The sequence below is a fragment of the Aythya ferina genome (genome assembly GCF_964211825.1).
Source record: "Aythya ferina genome assembly, chromosome: 5".
NCBI lineage: Eukaryota > Metazoa > Chordata > Aves > Anseriformes > Anatidae > Aythya > Aythya ferina.
In genome coordinates this window covers 33,582,707-33,596,706 of record NC_140301.1, presented here as the reverse complement: position 1 = coordinate 33,596,706, position 14,000 = coordinate 33,582,707, and the positions used below count along the sequence as shown (strand labels likewise).

The following is a 14,000-nucleotide window of genomic DNA, read 5'->3' as shown; positions in this document are numbered from 1 at the left end:
GAAAAGCATATCCTTCTTTGAACACCTCTTCACTTCTAATCATCTGCTTGCGATCTGCCTTAATTCAGTCTTGATGCCAGGCTCACGATGACTAACCATAGCCATGAGAAAGTTGAAACAGTCTAGAAATGTAAACTTAGAGGTATCAGAGTAGATTCTGTTAAGGACTTAATTTTAGAAATCATCTTGTCAGGCAATCTTTAGAACTGCATGCTGATTGCTTTTTTATTTTAGGCTTGAATATGAAACCAGTGATAGCAATAGTGTTTTGCTGTTTGACAAGGACTACAAAACTTTTTTTGAACATAGAGCTGTGGAACAAAATGCCTGATGGGTTCTGCATACGTGACTTCAATTTGCTCGTTGAAATTGGGCAACACAGTACAGAGTTGTCTGAAATAGTTTTTCCCTATTCTTCAGAGAGAAGGAAAGGGGGGAAAAAACAAAAACAGTGGATGGTGTTGGCTGAGGTTTTTGTTTAGCATAGCTTTCTAGTCTTCTACTGCGACTGTAAGCGGTCTCCAAGAATTAACTGGACTTGTTAGCAGTTAATGGTTGAATTTAGGATTTGAGAGAGGGTAGCAGTGTTACTGGAGAGCCAGAGAACATTCAGCTGTCTTCACATTTCAGCTTTCTTCTTGTCTTTATGTTAAACATTGTGCTGTCAGAAGAGGAGGATGACTGAAGGGAATCTAGTTTTAAGCTGTTGCTGTGTTTTACATTCATTAGGAGCACATCCACAGGGACAAGTGCTCGGGAGAACTGATTGCTAGCTGTAAGTCAGAGGACTGAAAAAGGGATGTGATATGAAGTAGTGCAGTAACTTTACTTCCAAATGAGCAGCAGGGAATTCTGTAAAAGCCTTTCCAGGGAAGATGTAAAACCTGGGGAGGAAGTTCACAAGCTGCTAGAATTGTCAGTGTACTTCTCCTTCAAAGGATAATTAAGAATTGCTCTGTTTTAGGCTCTCTGTGTAGCTGAAGGCTGGGATTATGTGTAGGGTAGGAGTGTATGCTGTCCTTGGAGCACTTCATTTTATCGATTTACTCTGGTTATTGGTGTGTGGCAGCTTAGGAGGATGGAAGCTGACTGCACAACCTTTTGGTTGTAGGGAAGCTAATCCTCAGTGCTGCTTGGTAGTGCTTCCCTTTTGGGAGAAGAGCCCTTCCCTCGGTGTGGTTTGGATAGTAGCACTACGCGGTAAGGCGCCTGCTGTGATAGCACATCTTGAGATCTGGTGTAGGAATTGCATGTCACCAGAAATTGTTACTGAGAAGTTAAATTTGCTGCATTTAAGTGTCTTCTCAAAGCCTGCCTAGATGAATCACTCTGTCCCAAGAGGCTTTGGTGGTGATCCTCGCCCCCGGGGAGTGTGGTGCAGTCTGATAGTTGGTGTGCTGTGAGGAGATCGTATCCTCACTTCTCTCCTCCTCGGGCTGCAGCTTCTGGCACTCGGCTGCTTATTCCTGATAAGTTTTCCTTTTCTGCCCGTAGTGTTCAGCACATTCATGCTCTCCTTCTCTCTCTCATCCAAAGGCATGCCGTAACTCAGACCTTGCTTCCTTTTTCCCCTCAGTAGTGCGGCTGTTTGCAGACCCGAGTTGATGGAGCGAGCACTGAGCAGCAGTCCTGTAGTTCCTGACGTCTGGCAGAAAAGGCATCTGCTGAGATACCAGTGCTGCTGAGCAGGGGCCATTTATATCTTCGTGTAGTAGTTTTAAAACAACAATCACAAACAAAAACACACGCACAAAACACAATCCCCCTCCTCCTATTTTAGCAAGCCGGGCCAGAAGCATCTCCCAGGGTGAGCAGAGTTAATCTTCATCATCGTGGCATTGACTGACAACCTGGAGGATGATAATGTGTGATTTTTCCTGGTGAGCGGGGGAGGAGAGTGGAAATTGCAGTTTCGCTGTTAATTGTACTTTAGATGTCATTTGTGACAATTTCATATTGTCTAGACAGATATAGTGGAGCAGTTGCTTCCACAGAGCCTAGTGTTAGCCCGTTATATATCTGGGTAGCAAAAAATGGAGCTGGGGGGGTGCAGCAGGGAGGAGAGTGCAGTAAGCTCCGGAAAGGATTGGGGAGTCAAGCATGATCTACTGAAATCTTTCCAAAGAAGATACAAGCAACGTGTATTTCTGTTCTCTCTTTGCATGTCTGTCAGAAACTGTTAGACATCAGTGGCTAGCACCTCCCTGTAACAGAGCTGCTGCTATTTGTCCGTGGATTGTCTTTATTCTACTTAACAGAATTGCTCCTAACCTCAGTGTATATCTTGGCAGGGAACTGGGCTACGTTAGACTGAGCTTACTGAAAACATACAGTCTGTGTCTCTTTCAGGACTTAGGGTAGCAAAAGCTATGAATGCAACATCCAAGACTTCTATAATATGCAATGTGGCTTACTTTAAAAACATTTATTTGCACCTTCCTTAGGGACAGGAGGTTACACTGTCACCATCACAAATTAGACAATTTATTGATGCTTATAGCAGCGTCCCTTTTATTGAAGCCATTTGTCAGTACCCGATGCATTCAGATCTCTAACTTGGACCTCAAGAGCTTAGCCTAGAATGAATTAGTTAATAGATTTTATTCATGTTCAGTACTCCGGTTTCAGTACAGATTTTGTTATTCGCAGGAGCATGAAGTGCAGAGATCCATCTGGATCTCACGAGATTGCGCGTTGCCTTTTTCGTTTTGTTTTTTGCCTGCTATTATATCTGTCGATGCTCACCTGTTGGTTGCCCATAGTGACTGGAGAGGGCACAGTTGGAGGATAATTAAGAATCAATAGTTGCTAGCAGTTTCTTAGCTGAATTATCTTTGTCCACGTGATTTGAATGAGGCCTCAGTAAGTGGCTCGTATGCCTTGGTGTGGTGTAGTGCAGGTGTCTTTGGTGTTGGCAGGCTTGGAGGGCTCCACTGGCACAACCATTTCAGCAGAGACCGTTCAACTCTGGCAGTGTGGTCTGAGAGCGGGTCCTGTGGATGATGCTTCACGGGGTGGAGTTGCAAAGGTTCAGGTAAAATCATGGGGCACTGAGGCCTATAGGAAGCTGGTTTCTCTGGATAACTGGCTGTGGAGCATCAGTCTGCGGCTCAGGCAGCTGTTGGTTTGTGCTTTACTTGGTGCTCATTTGAAGTGACACATGCCCTGTAGAGCAAGGTTTTTCAGGTGTTTATTTCAAGGATCAGCTGGGGTCTAAACCTGGGGATTGTAGATTTCCTCAAGCCTGATGTTTCAGAGATAAGCAGAGTGCCTTCTGGCACAACGGTACTAGATGCTGTGGGATGTGCCGTGCTCCTGTTTGCACACCCTTTTGGAGCCCTCTGCTTGGTGTGTGTTTTGATTTCTTTCAGCTTAGCTGCTGGCTGCTTTCTGAGGGTCATCCAGCTAACTCAATGCCCTTTTTGGGCAATTGCCAGCGTTTCCAAAGGAGAGAAAAAATATATATAGATGGAGAATACCTGGAAATGCCTTTCTAACAGATCCTGCTGGGCTGTGCAGCATGTGCTGGTCATCTGCCCTTGTGACCCGTTGACTGTGCTGCGTCATTTAGTGGAGAGAGCCCAAAAGGTAGGGAAAGAGGGCGTCATGTGCGTTGTATAAGCCCCAAGACTTGACAGTGACGATGAGTTGGACAGTTATTTGTGTGCACATCATCTGGGCGCTGTCAGCTTTGCAGGAAATAGCACCCAGCAGACCACTGGCGTTGTGTGTAGGTTGCTCGTACCCGCAAGGAGACAACTGCTGTTCCCAGGGCTGGGAGCTGACCTGGCCCTGCCAGGATCTGCGTGCTGTGGGAGCTCTTTCTGCTAGATGAAGTCCAGCAGGGGTAGTGCTGCTGAGCTCTACAGCTGGCAGGCATGGGACTGCTGCTAACACAGGGTGAAGCCTGGCTCCTGTGCCATCCTCTAAAACATTGCTCTGTACTCACCGGCTGTTGGGATACCGGGCAGTGAGTGCTTCACGGGCTGCATGCGGTCTGTGGGATGCCACTTGTCTTGCTGCATGCTTGGGTCTGACAGAGGAAGGAAACTCCCCTGGTTTTGCTGGTTTGAAGCATCCTTTGCAGAACATGAAACCACTGATACGGACTGTTAATAGACTGCCCTGCATTGTTGGAGGGAAGCACTCAAGAAGAGATTGTGCAGGGCTGTTCACAAGGGTGGCAGCCTCAGCTGGTGCTGGAGTGCTCTGTATAAGCAGCTCTCAAGAGTCTGCTTGACTGTGTTGATGCTGCAGTGCCAGTAACCCAGTCTCTGAACCCTGAGCTGGTGGCTCAGAAAGGGACCAGTTGACTGAACAGGTAGAATATCTGGTACAGTCATGCTCAACCATCCACCGCGTCCCCCCAGAAGTAATAATAGCAGTTTATATATAGAGTGAGTGATAGACCTGCAGTCACTACAACCTGTCTTGCAAAACTGTTGCACCATTTGTTCTGGGTTGCCTGCCTTGGCATATATTGACTTCTACACTTAGAGCAGGAGAGAGGATTTGGTAGTATGATAACTTTCTGGGGAGCCGAGGGTTTCCCATCTTCAACATCTAGCGGTGTTGAAGGTTAGAGCTTTTGACTCAGTAACTTGGGGAATTAATTCATCTCAAAGTTGAGAGATTTAATAACTCTTCTTGGGTAAGACAAATGGTTGCCAAGCAACTTTGTGCCAGGGAGGACAGGATTTCTTCTTTACCTTCTCTAAAGTCCTAGTGCTTTGCAGCAGATGTGTGCTTTTCCGAGTAACTAGAGCCATCTTTTGCTGTTTCCTGTACTCTAGGTTTAAAATGTAAAAGTCAAGGGTTTTATTTACTTATTTTATTCCTGGAATGCAATCCAGATTTGTCTTTTGAGCCTGATGGGGAGGCTACTACTGGGAAAAACGTGTCTCATTTGCATTTGTGCTGTATATACCTGAGAAACATTCTGGCTGGGCTTGTGCTCTCACTATCTTCTTTCTTTTGTGATATTTTGACTTGCTGGCTAGAAATGGGAGGCTGGATGTGGATCTGGTCCATCATCCTGCTTCCTGTGTTGACGCTTGCTGTCCTGTACTGCAAATGCTGCCTGCGAAGGAGGTACATGGGGCTAAGGCTGAGAGACTCAAATGTTTCTCGCCGAGCCTGTGTGGGGGTGAATAGAACAGATGTGGTGTTGGATCTCTTTGACTTTCAAACCATAACAATTTTAATTTGGGTTACAATGACTGGAAAACAGATTTTATCAGGACTTTCGAGACAAAAAGACTTGAAAGGAAACTCAGCAGCCTTATAAACTTTGGTAGTTGATTTTTCCACTCTCCGCACCCGCCCAAAATCATCTCTCTTGTAAGTGTTAATGTAATGGCTGCAGCAGGCTTGAATGAGTCAGTCTTGAAACAATGCCATCCTCTGCTTTGTGACAAGAAGCTAGCTAGAGGTGCATGTAGAAGCTGCGGTGGAGGACATGTTCCTGCTATATACTTTGATTCTGCTGCCTTCATGACTCAGACTCGCTTCTCGTGTATTCAAGCTGTCTGGCTGCATTTGCATACATTTGCTTCTTGAGTGAATATTTGGTATCTCTCCCTGTGACTGATTAAGATGCAGAGGAAATGAATGCTTCTGTGTCCAAAAACCTCTCTTTCTGAGCCTTGAGACTAAGATTGAATGTTTTGCCATGAATATATGCCAGCAGTGTCCTTAGTGTCTCCATACCAAGCTGTGTTCTTTGTCCTGTGCTCCTTGGCCCATTCCATATGTGGCTACCTTTGAGTAGGTACGAATTTGACAGATGGCCAATGCAGCGTTAGTGTTTATGGACTTGGCAAACTGGGGTAGCTTATCTCCAAAGGAAAAGTAACATCTGCATTTTTCCCTTGAAATTTGGAAGCGGGTTTGGGACCACTCTTCTTGCTCGAGGTATTCTTTCTCTTTTATAGTGAGAATATTACACTTTGTATAGCTGTTTGACAAAAACACTTATGCCATCAGTCAGTGGTTTAGTATGTTGCAGAATTCTCTGCACCAATGATAGAAATAGTTTTAAGAGGCTTCAGCAAGTAGGACATAAATAGGAGGGATGCTCCTGGATGGTCTCTGACTTAGTCATTTTTTTTTTTCTTTATAGGAGGTTGCTGGAGTCTTCCCTCATTTCATTATCTCGCTACGATGGAGCAGGGTCCCGGGAACATCCAATCTACCCAGATCCAGCCAGGTAAGAGCTAAATGCAATTTAAAGGCATTTTAGTTTCATAGACAAAAGCATTACTTTGGTCTAACTCCCTGAATCTTTTGGCAGTGGTCCTAGTATTGGGCCCATCCTCTTCTCAGTGACTTGCCGTAGGGGCAAGAGAGCAAACCAAATGAAAAGATGTCATTAGGTCTTGAGGAGAATGAGGAAAAGAAGAAATTGCTGTTGAAGTACGCGCATAAGAATTCCTGAAATCATTTGGGATGGAGAACACTAGGTGGCAAGCAGGTCCAATAGTAGAAATGAGATGATACCAATACATTTGAAGTATCTTCTCAAGGCAAAAATGCAGGAAAAAAGAAAAAGCCTATTAGGGAGTAAGGGTGACTGCAGTAAAGGCAGTTAAGAGCTGGTGAGAGCAAACAACGTGCTTGGAAGAATGGAATGTCTCCATAACTGTGTGAGTATGAGAAAGCATAACCAGGATGTGAAGTATACTTAACTAAGAATGAATTACTGACAATTATTTCTGAAGAGTCATGAATCATTGACATTAGAAATAGGAACACCTGTAGTGCTGCTTAACCTCCAGAAGAGGTGGGAGTATTTCAGAGGACTAGAAAAAGCAAACATGGCAGAGTTATCAAAAATGGAAAGGAGTGATCTTTGCAGTTACCACTTAATGTATTAAGAAAACAACAGATGGGATAATATGACCTACAGACTCTGTCAGAAAAGATGATAGAATCGTGAACAGCAAGCAGCTTTGGAGGCTTTCAAAGACTAAGTTATGACAACAAGCTTTCTTTAGATGGGTTTAACAAAGGTATAAACGAGGAAAATTCAGTAAGTTTTAAATATATCTAATTTAGGCTCTTAAGGAACCTCTGGCATAATTGCATGATTTGAAGGTTACTAGGATTTATCATAAGAGCGATACAGGAACAATGTATCAAAACTAAATATCGAAGTTGCTGATGGAGGTGCTTTTTTCCCCTCTTGTTCTTTTCTATATTGACACCAACATACATTTTTATACAGACAGTACTCTAAGTACAAGTTCTCAAATAAGAGGTGATGTTGCAAACTGGCCACACAGTATAATTATGCTATTAAATGACTCTTTGACTATCTCTGTAAATAAATCCTTGCAGGGGAGAAATGTTATATTAGGCTTTTTTTCCATCTGTTATGAAGAAATTTACTCTGTAAAGATAATTGAATGGTTTAAGAAAGATATAAAGCTGTCTGGAGTGAGGTGTAAGTAAGGTGGAGTGTGTTTCCCATATATGAGGTCACTGGAAGACCTACCTAGGTTACTACAGAATGTCTTGGTAACCAAATGTCAGAATAATGCTGATAAATGTAAAAAGCTTTCTAGTTGGCAATTGATTAAATGATAGAGGGACAAACTCATTTACCCAGAGAGATAAAAATATTTTACAAAGGTCAGTTAAAGGATATTACTACATTCAAGTCAATTTATAAATGCTAAGAGCTGTTAGATGTCTGGAAGTGCATCATTTCTTATATTCTGGAATGCATAATCTAAAATAGGCAGATTTCTCGAGATTGTAAGAAGTGGTTTTGTCTCTCTGGGAACTGCATTTTGAAAAGGAAAAAAATAAGAGCCTGCCTAGATTACCGAATCTTTTTTCCCCCTCTGTCAGACCTCTCCCATAGTGAACCTCAATAAAGTGTATGAGAAAGGATCCCTGTCTGAGACATTTCCTAGCATAAGGTGGAGCATTGTCAAAAGTATTTTTCTACCTGAAGCCATTTTTGAACTGATATGGCACTCTTCATGTTCAAGTTCAATCTTTTTTTTTTTTTTTTTTTAAATCTTATAGAAGGTATAGTAACTTGAATTTCAAAGGAGTCAAAGGAGCTTTGGAAGAGCAGTCCAATGTTGAAACTTCATCTAAGAGGCTTAATTTGTTCCACTCAGTGTCACTTTGTCTTTTTCAGAGGATGAGGTACATAATGTTAATTGGCATGAACTAGAAATTTGAGTGGGGTAAGATCAGAGTCTTCCTCCACAAATCTTGTTGGTGTGCGAGACTAGTAGGATCTCTTTAATTGTCCCTTGACCTTGTTAGAAATTGGCAGGGGATGGGTGTATATAATTAAATGGGATGTTTCTCCATTTGAGTTTTCTGTAACATTACGAGTTTGTAACAGGAAAGTTCAAACTTCCAGATGTTCTTCAGTAACAAAGTGGAAAAAGTGAAACAAAGGTGAAACGAACTCTCTCTCTGTCTCCTTAGGACCAAATATCCTTAAGACCAAGCTGTCTCAGTGGATTTTTTTAAATTCCCATCCATGCTCTGAATATTTTTTTTTCAGTCTGTGTGGTAGATGTCTCTGCATCTCCAGTGTGTAATGGTTCTATGTTTGAATAGCCTAGGTCAGGAGTGAGGCACAGAGAACGTTTTTGAAGTTCCCTTGGGTTTTGAATGAATATTCTGCTGTAGACTGCTGCAGCCTTTCTCAGTGGCCTTGCTGAACTCCTCTAAGGATGGCTTGGCTGTTAGGTCGTTCTCCACAGCTTCAGGATATACTAAGCTCAGAAAACAAGCTGCAGATGAATCAAATAGAGCTGGTATCAACAGAACATCTATATATATAGATAGATTATTTCTTAAATAGAGATACTCAGAAATATACTCTCAGACTATATATGTAAAGCAGCACAGGAACGGTTGTTAGATACATCTCTAGAAAAATCTAAGCTGTTCAAATAGTTCCTGGGAAAGAGATGCTTGGCTTGGCGGGCCTGACTGTTGCCTGAGTCGAAGGCTGAAGAGGAATGGAAGCAACCAAAGGCTGGAGTCTGTTATCAGCAGTGCCTTCAACTCAAGGGCTAGTGGTGTGTATGCTGCTTGAGTGATCACTGAGGAAATCAGTGTCACCAGTCAGGTAACTACCTTAAAACACGTCTGCTGGCCAAGAGACACTTAGAGGTGTGGGCTCTAACAACGGCATTGAATATTCTGGACATCAGCATGAGGACAGGGTAGCTGAGTGCTGTTGGTACTTGTGAAGTATCTGGGAGCTCGTGGCAGGGCAGCGTGCTGCCCTTGGGTGCAGATAGGCCAGTTCTTTCTGTGGCTGGTCTGAGTAACTGGGCGTAGACATCCTCGCTGAAGTTCTTGTGAATTTTAGTTTTCTTTCCTTTGAAAATACTAAAATGGGGAGGGTGAAGAGAAGCAGCCCTTGTTTAAAATTTTTCATACTATCTGTAAATATGTCCAGCCTGTTTGGATTTCTGACTGTATTTGAGGATGCTGCTGTGCAGTAGCTCTTGCTCTAAATGGCATCATGAGTATTAAAGAACGGTATTTGAACTTTACTAATTTAGCAAAATATTTCCTTCAGTTAATTCTCTCTTCCTTCAAGTTCCTCTTCTCGCTGGCCAGCCAGCAGCACTAGGTGCCTAGTTAGAGCCCTGTTTCTCACCGACATAGTTGTTGGGTGAGACAGAAGCTGTTTGGTTCTGTTTTTTTGCACGGCAGCCTTTCTCCCACTCAGCGCCTCGTTCTGTGGCTGTCATGTGTGGCAGCCTTGTCTCCTACTCTGAACCATCTGCTTCTGTAAACAGGGTCTAGTCACCTCAGAGACTAGGTTAATTCAGCTCCTGCGGTGCTGTCAAATACAGCCTACTGTCCTGGGCACGCAAACTTGGCTTAAGAATTGCTGGATAAACTTTTTGTGTGTTTTGCCGCAGCTTTAGCAGAAGCACAGGTGAGAAATAAATGAATCAAGTGGTCTGCTGTGACTGGCTTGTGCTTAGCCTGCTGGTAAATGAGCGTCAGTCAGGGGCTGATGTACACTTGTGTTCAGTAGCTGAATGAACTGGAGGTATGTTTAATGTTAAACAGCATTTCTTATGCTGCTTTGCAGCCTTCTCCTCCCTCCAGGACAGCTAAATCTCTTATGTTGGTTCTCAACTCTGATTCTGATTTGTGTTATAACCATATTCCAAAGAGAGACATCCTGACAAATACTTTCTTTGGGCTGTGCATACCCAAGCACTCATCTGCAAAGATTAGTTCCTTAGTCCCTTGCTTTGAATATGTTTCTCCCTTGCCCTTTGTATGTTAGCACTTGCACCTTTCTGTGTGTCAGACTTAAGCTTCTTGTCTTACCTTTAGAAATCCTCTTCACTATCTATCCATTGTACTTACCATGTGCTGTTGGGAAGCTGAGTCTGACTTCTGGTCATGTATTATTGCCAGTCTTTGTGGCTTATTCTTTCTTGTTCTTCACACAAGAATCACACTGTTTTCTCTTGTGGTGTCCTGCATGACTTCAGAATACTAAATATCTGCAAAACTTCTTCACATCCTTCTGTAAAAAATCTCCCTTGGTGTGCTGTTAACAAAGAAAGAAGTTCCAGTGATTGCACTGCTGGACTGCTGAGAGCACTGTTCATGTCTTCCTGTATTGCCTTGCTTCTCTACCTGTTCGTATTATGCTGTAGACTTGTTTTTTTTTTTTGGCATTCACAGAGACTTTGGATTATGCAAAAGGGCAAAGAGAACAGCTTCTCTTTTATATGTGGTGGTCAAGACCAGGTTGGACAAAGCTCTGGGCAACCTGGTGTAGTGGGTGGCATCCCCCATGGGACTGGAACCAGATGATGTTTAAGGCTCCTTCCAGCCCAGGCCGTTCTATGGTTGCAGTAAAGCCTTGCTGGTTTGTGCTTGGCATATTAAATCTTCAGGGGAATAAAGAGAAATGCAATGTTTGTATAGCAAAGTCTTCTACATTATACAAGCATGAGCAGCTTTAACTCATCTCACAGCGCGTAAAAGGTACAGGAGGCATCCAAAACAAAGTGCACCCTTTACCACTTTGGGTGTGTGGTGAGTACGTTTAGAGGCCCCATAGCCTGCATTCTGTCTGTAAACTTCCCATGCTAAAGAAATAAGAGACTGGTAGGGTGCAGGGAGCTTACCCTGCAGAAGAGGCATCTCTTAGTCTCTACACGCTTCTTGTCACCTTCTCTTTTGCTCATGTGCCATGAATGTATGGAGGAATGGGAGATAGATTGTATTAATGTTGTTTTGGCTGCAGACAACTATCAAGGACAATCAATCTCTTGAAGAATTAGTATGTCTTTCTCATGCTGCTCTGGGGAGCAGTCTCTCAAAATACTATTAAATAGTTTTCCGTTGAAATATGACTTTAGGGATAGTAGCAGAGCACTTTATCAGACCTGGTCTGATTGTTTGCTGCTCATGCTGATGGATGTGAATCTATTCATGTATTACTCCTGGTACATCACCGCAGAGCCAGCACGGCTCTGGAAGGATCAAGTCTTCCATGTTATACAGCAGTCATATTATCAAAAGATAATTATGGAGTTGCATTTTGTTACTAGTTGTAGCATAACACACACTTTGTAGTGGTAGTCACTGTAAAGGTGAATTTATCCTTTCTCTTGGTTCTCATGGCTGACAGCAAGGTCCATTTTAAAGAGTTTAACTCGAAGGTCTGTTCTGAAGATGAAAAGCATTTGTAGAAGGCAGACATTTTCCCTCTTGTGTGATTGTAAATATATATATATTTATCTCTATATTAATCCATGGAATTTGCTGTTCACTTGTTTGTTTGTTTTTTGCTTTTTGTTTGTTTAAAGCTGCTCAAATTTTCATCTGTAGATTAAAAAAAAATAAATAGGGCTGTGCTGCCCATTATCAGTCTCTTGCCCATGGTGCCTTTATAGAAAATGAGATCGGTACTTGCCAGGGTTATGAAAATATAGTCTGGTAACTTGCACCGATTTAAAAAGAACAAAATCAAACGCATGGAATGTGGGAGCTAGGCATTAATCCACCCATTCCTTTAATATCTAAGCTGCTGGGTTTGTTTGTTTGTGTCTCCCCCTCCCCAATTAGGTCTCAAGTCTAGCTCAAATAAGGCTGAAGAAATGGTTATTTGAGTATCTGCGGTCTCTGGACTTTAATACTGAGATCCTGTCTCGCAGACTGTGCTAGAAGTTGTGGATGTGCGTAGGATGGGGAAAAACGCGTCTTTACCCATTTAGCACCAAGGAGCTGGGTAACGCTCAGGCATGACAGCTGATGCAAACAAAGGCCAAGTTCTGCTTGTGGAAGGATTAAGAGTTAATTGCAGAGGAAAGTGGGACTCAGGCTTTTAATCACAGTGCTGCTCTTACAACGTGTAGTGGATCTAATGAAATTGTCATTATACGAAAGCCCTAACATTTGGATTAAAAAAAAAATTAAAGCTATTTCACCCTTTTTCCAAGTTGATACTTTGTGGTGCTCCCATTAAGTACCCTCAAAACACCACCACCTTTATTCAGTATTTATTTGAACACTGCTGCTGTTTGGCATTGACAGCAGAGTGTAGATTGGGAGTGGGCTTGATTCTTACCGGGGATGCTTGCTGGGATTAGGTTTGTGAACTGGTAATAAACGAAGAATGGACTCCAGAGACTCCTGAGAAGAAAACTCTGAGCTGTGGGTAAGGTTTTTGTTTACAGGTACTCTATAGTACTTCTGTTTGCACAACAAGGAAGTCACGTGGGTGTGAGGAGCATAAAGGGAAAATTGGTTCTACTTGTTTTCTTTATTCACGTTGTCTTACTCATGCATAAAACACAAACAACCTATTTCGTGATATGCTGCTACTATCCTGGAGCCTGAAGCTCCAGAGGAAGAACAAGGCTGGCTGTCATTCTATGCTTTTGTAACAAATGCCTGTCTCTCTCTTGCTCAGGTTGTCTCCTGCTGCATATTATGCTCAGAGGATGATTCAGTATCTTTCCCGGAGGGACAGTATTCGACAGCGCTCTATGCGATACCAACAAAACCGTCTCCGCTCTTCCTCCTCCTCTTCTTCCACTTCAGAGAACTCAAGCCCATCTGTAGAGGGAAATGACCTGGAATTCGAAGATTTTGAGTAAGTGTGCGTGCTGCCTTGCCCTCTTGCTACTGCGTGTTGTCAACACAAGACTGCTTTGTGGCTTCCTGCTGCTTAACATGCAAAGACATCTCAGGCTTCCTGTAGGAACAAGATAAGTTTAAGTCATTCAATTAGTCATTCAATGAAAACTGATTGCTACACATGGATCTTGTAATTTCTGTTATGAAAAGTGAAAGAGGCTTTAGGCAACCTTTGGCACATCAAACTATCTCAACCAGATTTAAAGGACTGGTTAAACAAAGGAAAGGAGAATCTTGTCCTCTCATGGAACTGATGAGGAGCCAAGAGTTTATTAGAGCTTTCAAGTCTTGAGACAGAACAGGAGCCCCAAAGAGGCTTTGCTGGACTTAGTTATTTGATCTAAGGCTGTGAGAGACAGCCAGCATGTTCTGTTACTTTTACTTGCGGTATCTGCACAACTTCGTCTGTTGAGCTGAAGTTTCTGGGATTGCTTTTTTGGAAGACTGTGATTGTGAATCTGTGTTAAGGCTTAATTTCCTGTAAGGAGAGCAAATGGCCTCTAGTGTCAAAGTGAGGAATGGCCCTGCATCCTAACCTTAAAACAGTGCTCCTGTAAGCCACTGTATTTCTTTCTGAGCAGTTCTGACAAACTTTGAAATCTGTTCTCCGACATCTGCTTTTGGACTTTGAGGTACCCAGCGTGATCTCAGTGAGCAAACTTATAGCAAATCCTTTCCAATAAATGGTATTAGAGTAATGGACAGTTTGGATAACGTGGAGACCGAAAGCTCAGGCATTTAGATTAAAATCAATTTTAGCAGGAAAGAGAATATGACCCTTCAAATCTGTCTTCAATCGTTGCCTTTAAATATGAGATTTTTCCCTTGGTACTTGAAGT

General features: G+C 42.8%; 1 protein-coding gene across 4 annotated transcripts in view; it reads left to right on the top strand.

Annotated features, from left to right (window-relative positions):
• Positions 1–14,000, top strand: part of AMBRA1 (autophagy and beclin 1 regulator 1) — a 128,509-nt gene that overhangs the window by 25,216 nt on the left and 89,293 nt on the right. For all 4 annotated transcript variants that reach the window (XM_084520946.1, XM_084520945.1, XM_084520944.1 and 1 more), the window contains 2 exons: positions 6,122–6,208; positions 12,935–13,117. In XM_084520946.1, coding sequence (XP_084377072.1) covers positions 6,122–6,208; positions 12,935–13,117 — 270 coding nt within the window. The remainder of the gene's footprint in view (positions 1–6,121; positions 6,209–12,934; positions 13,118–14,000) is intronic.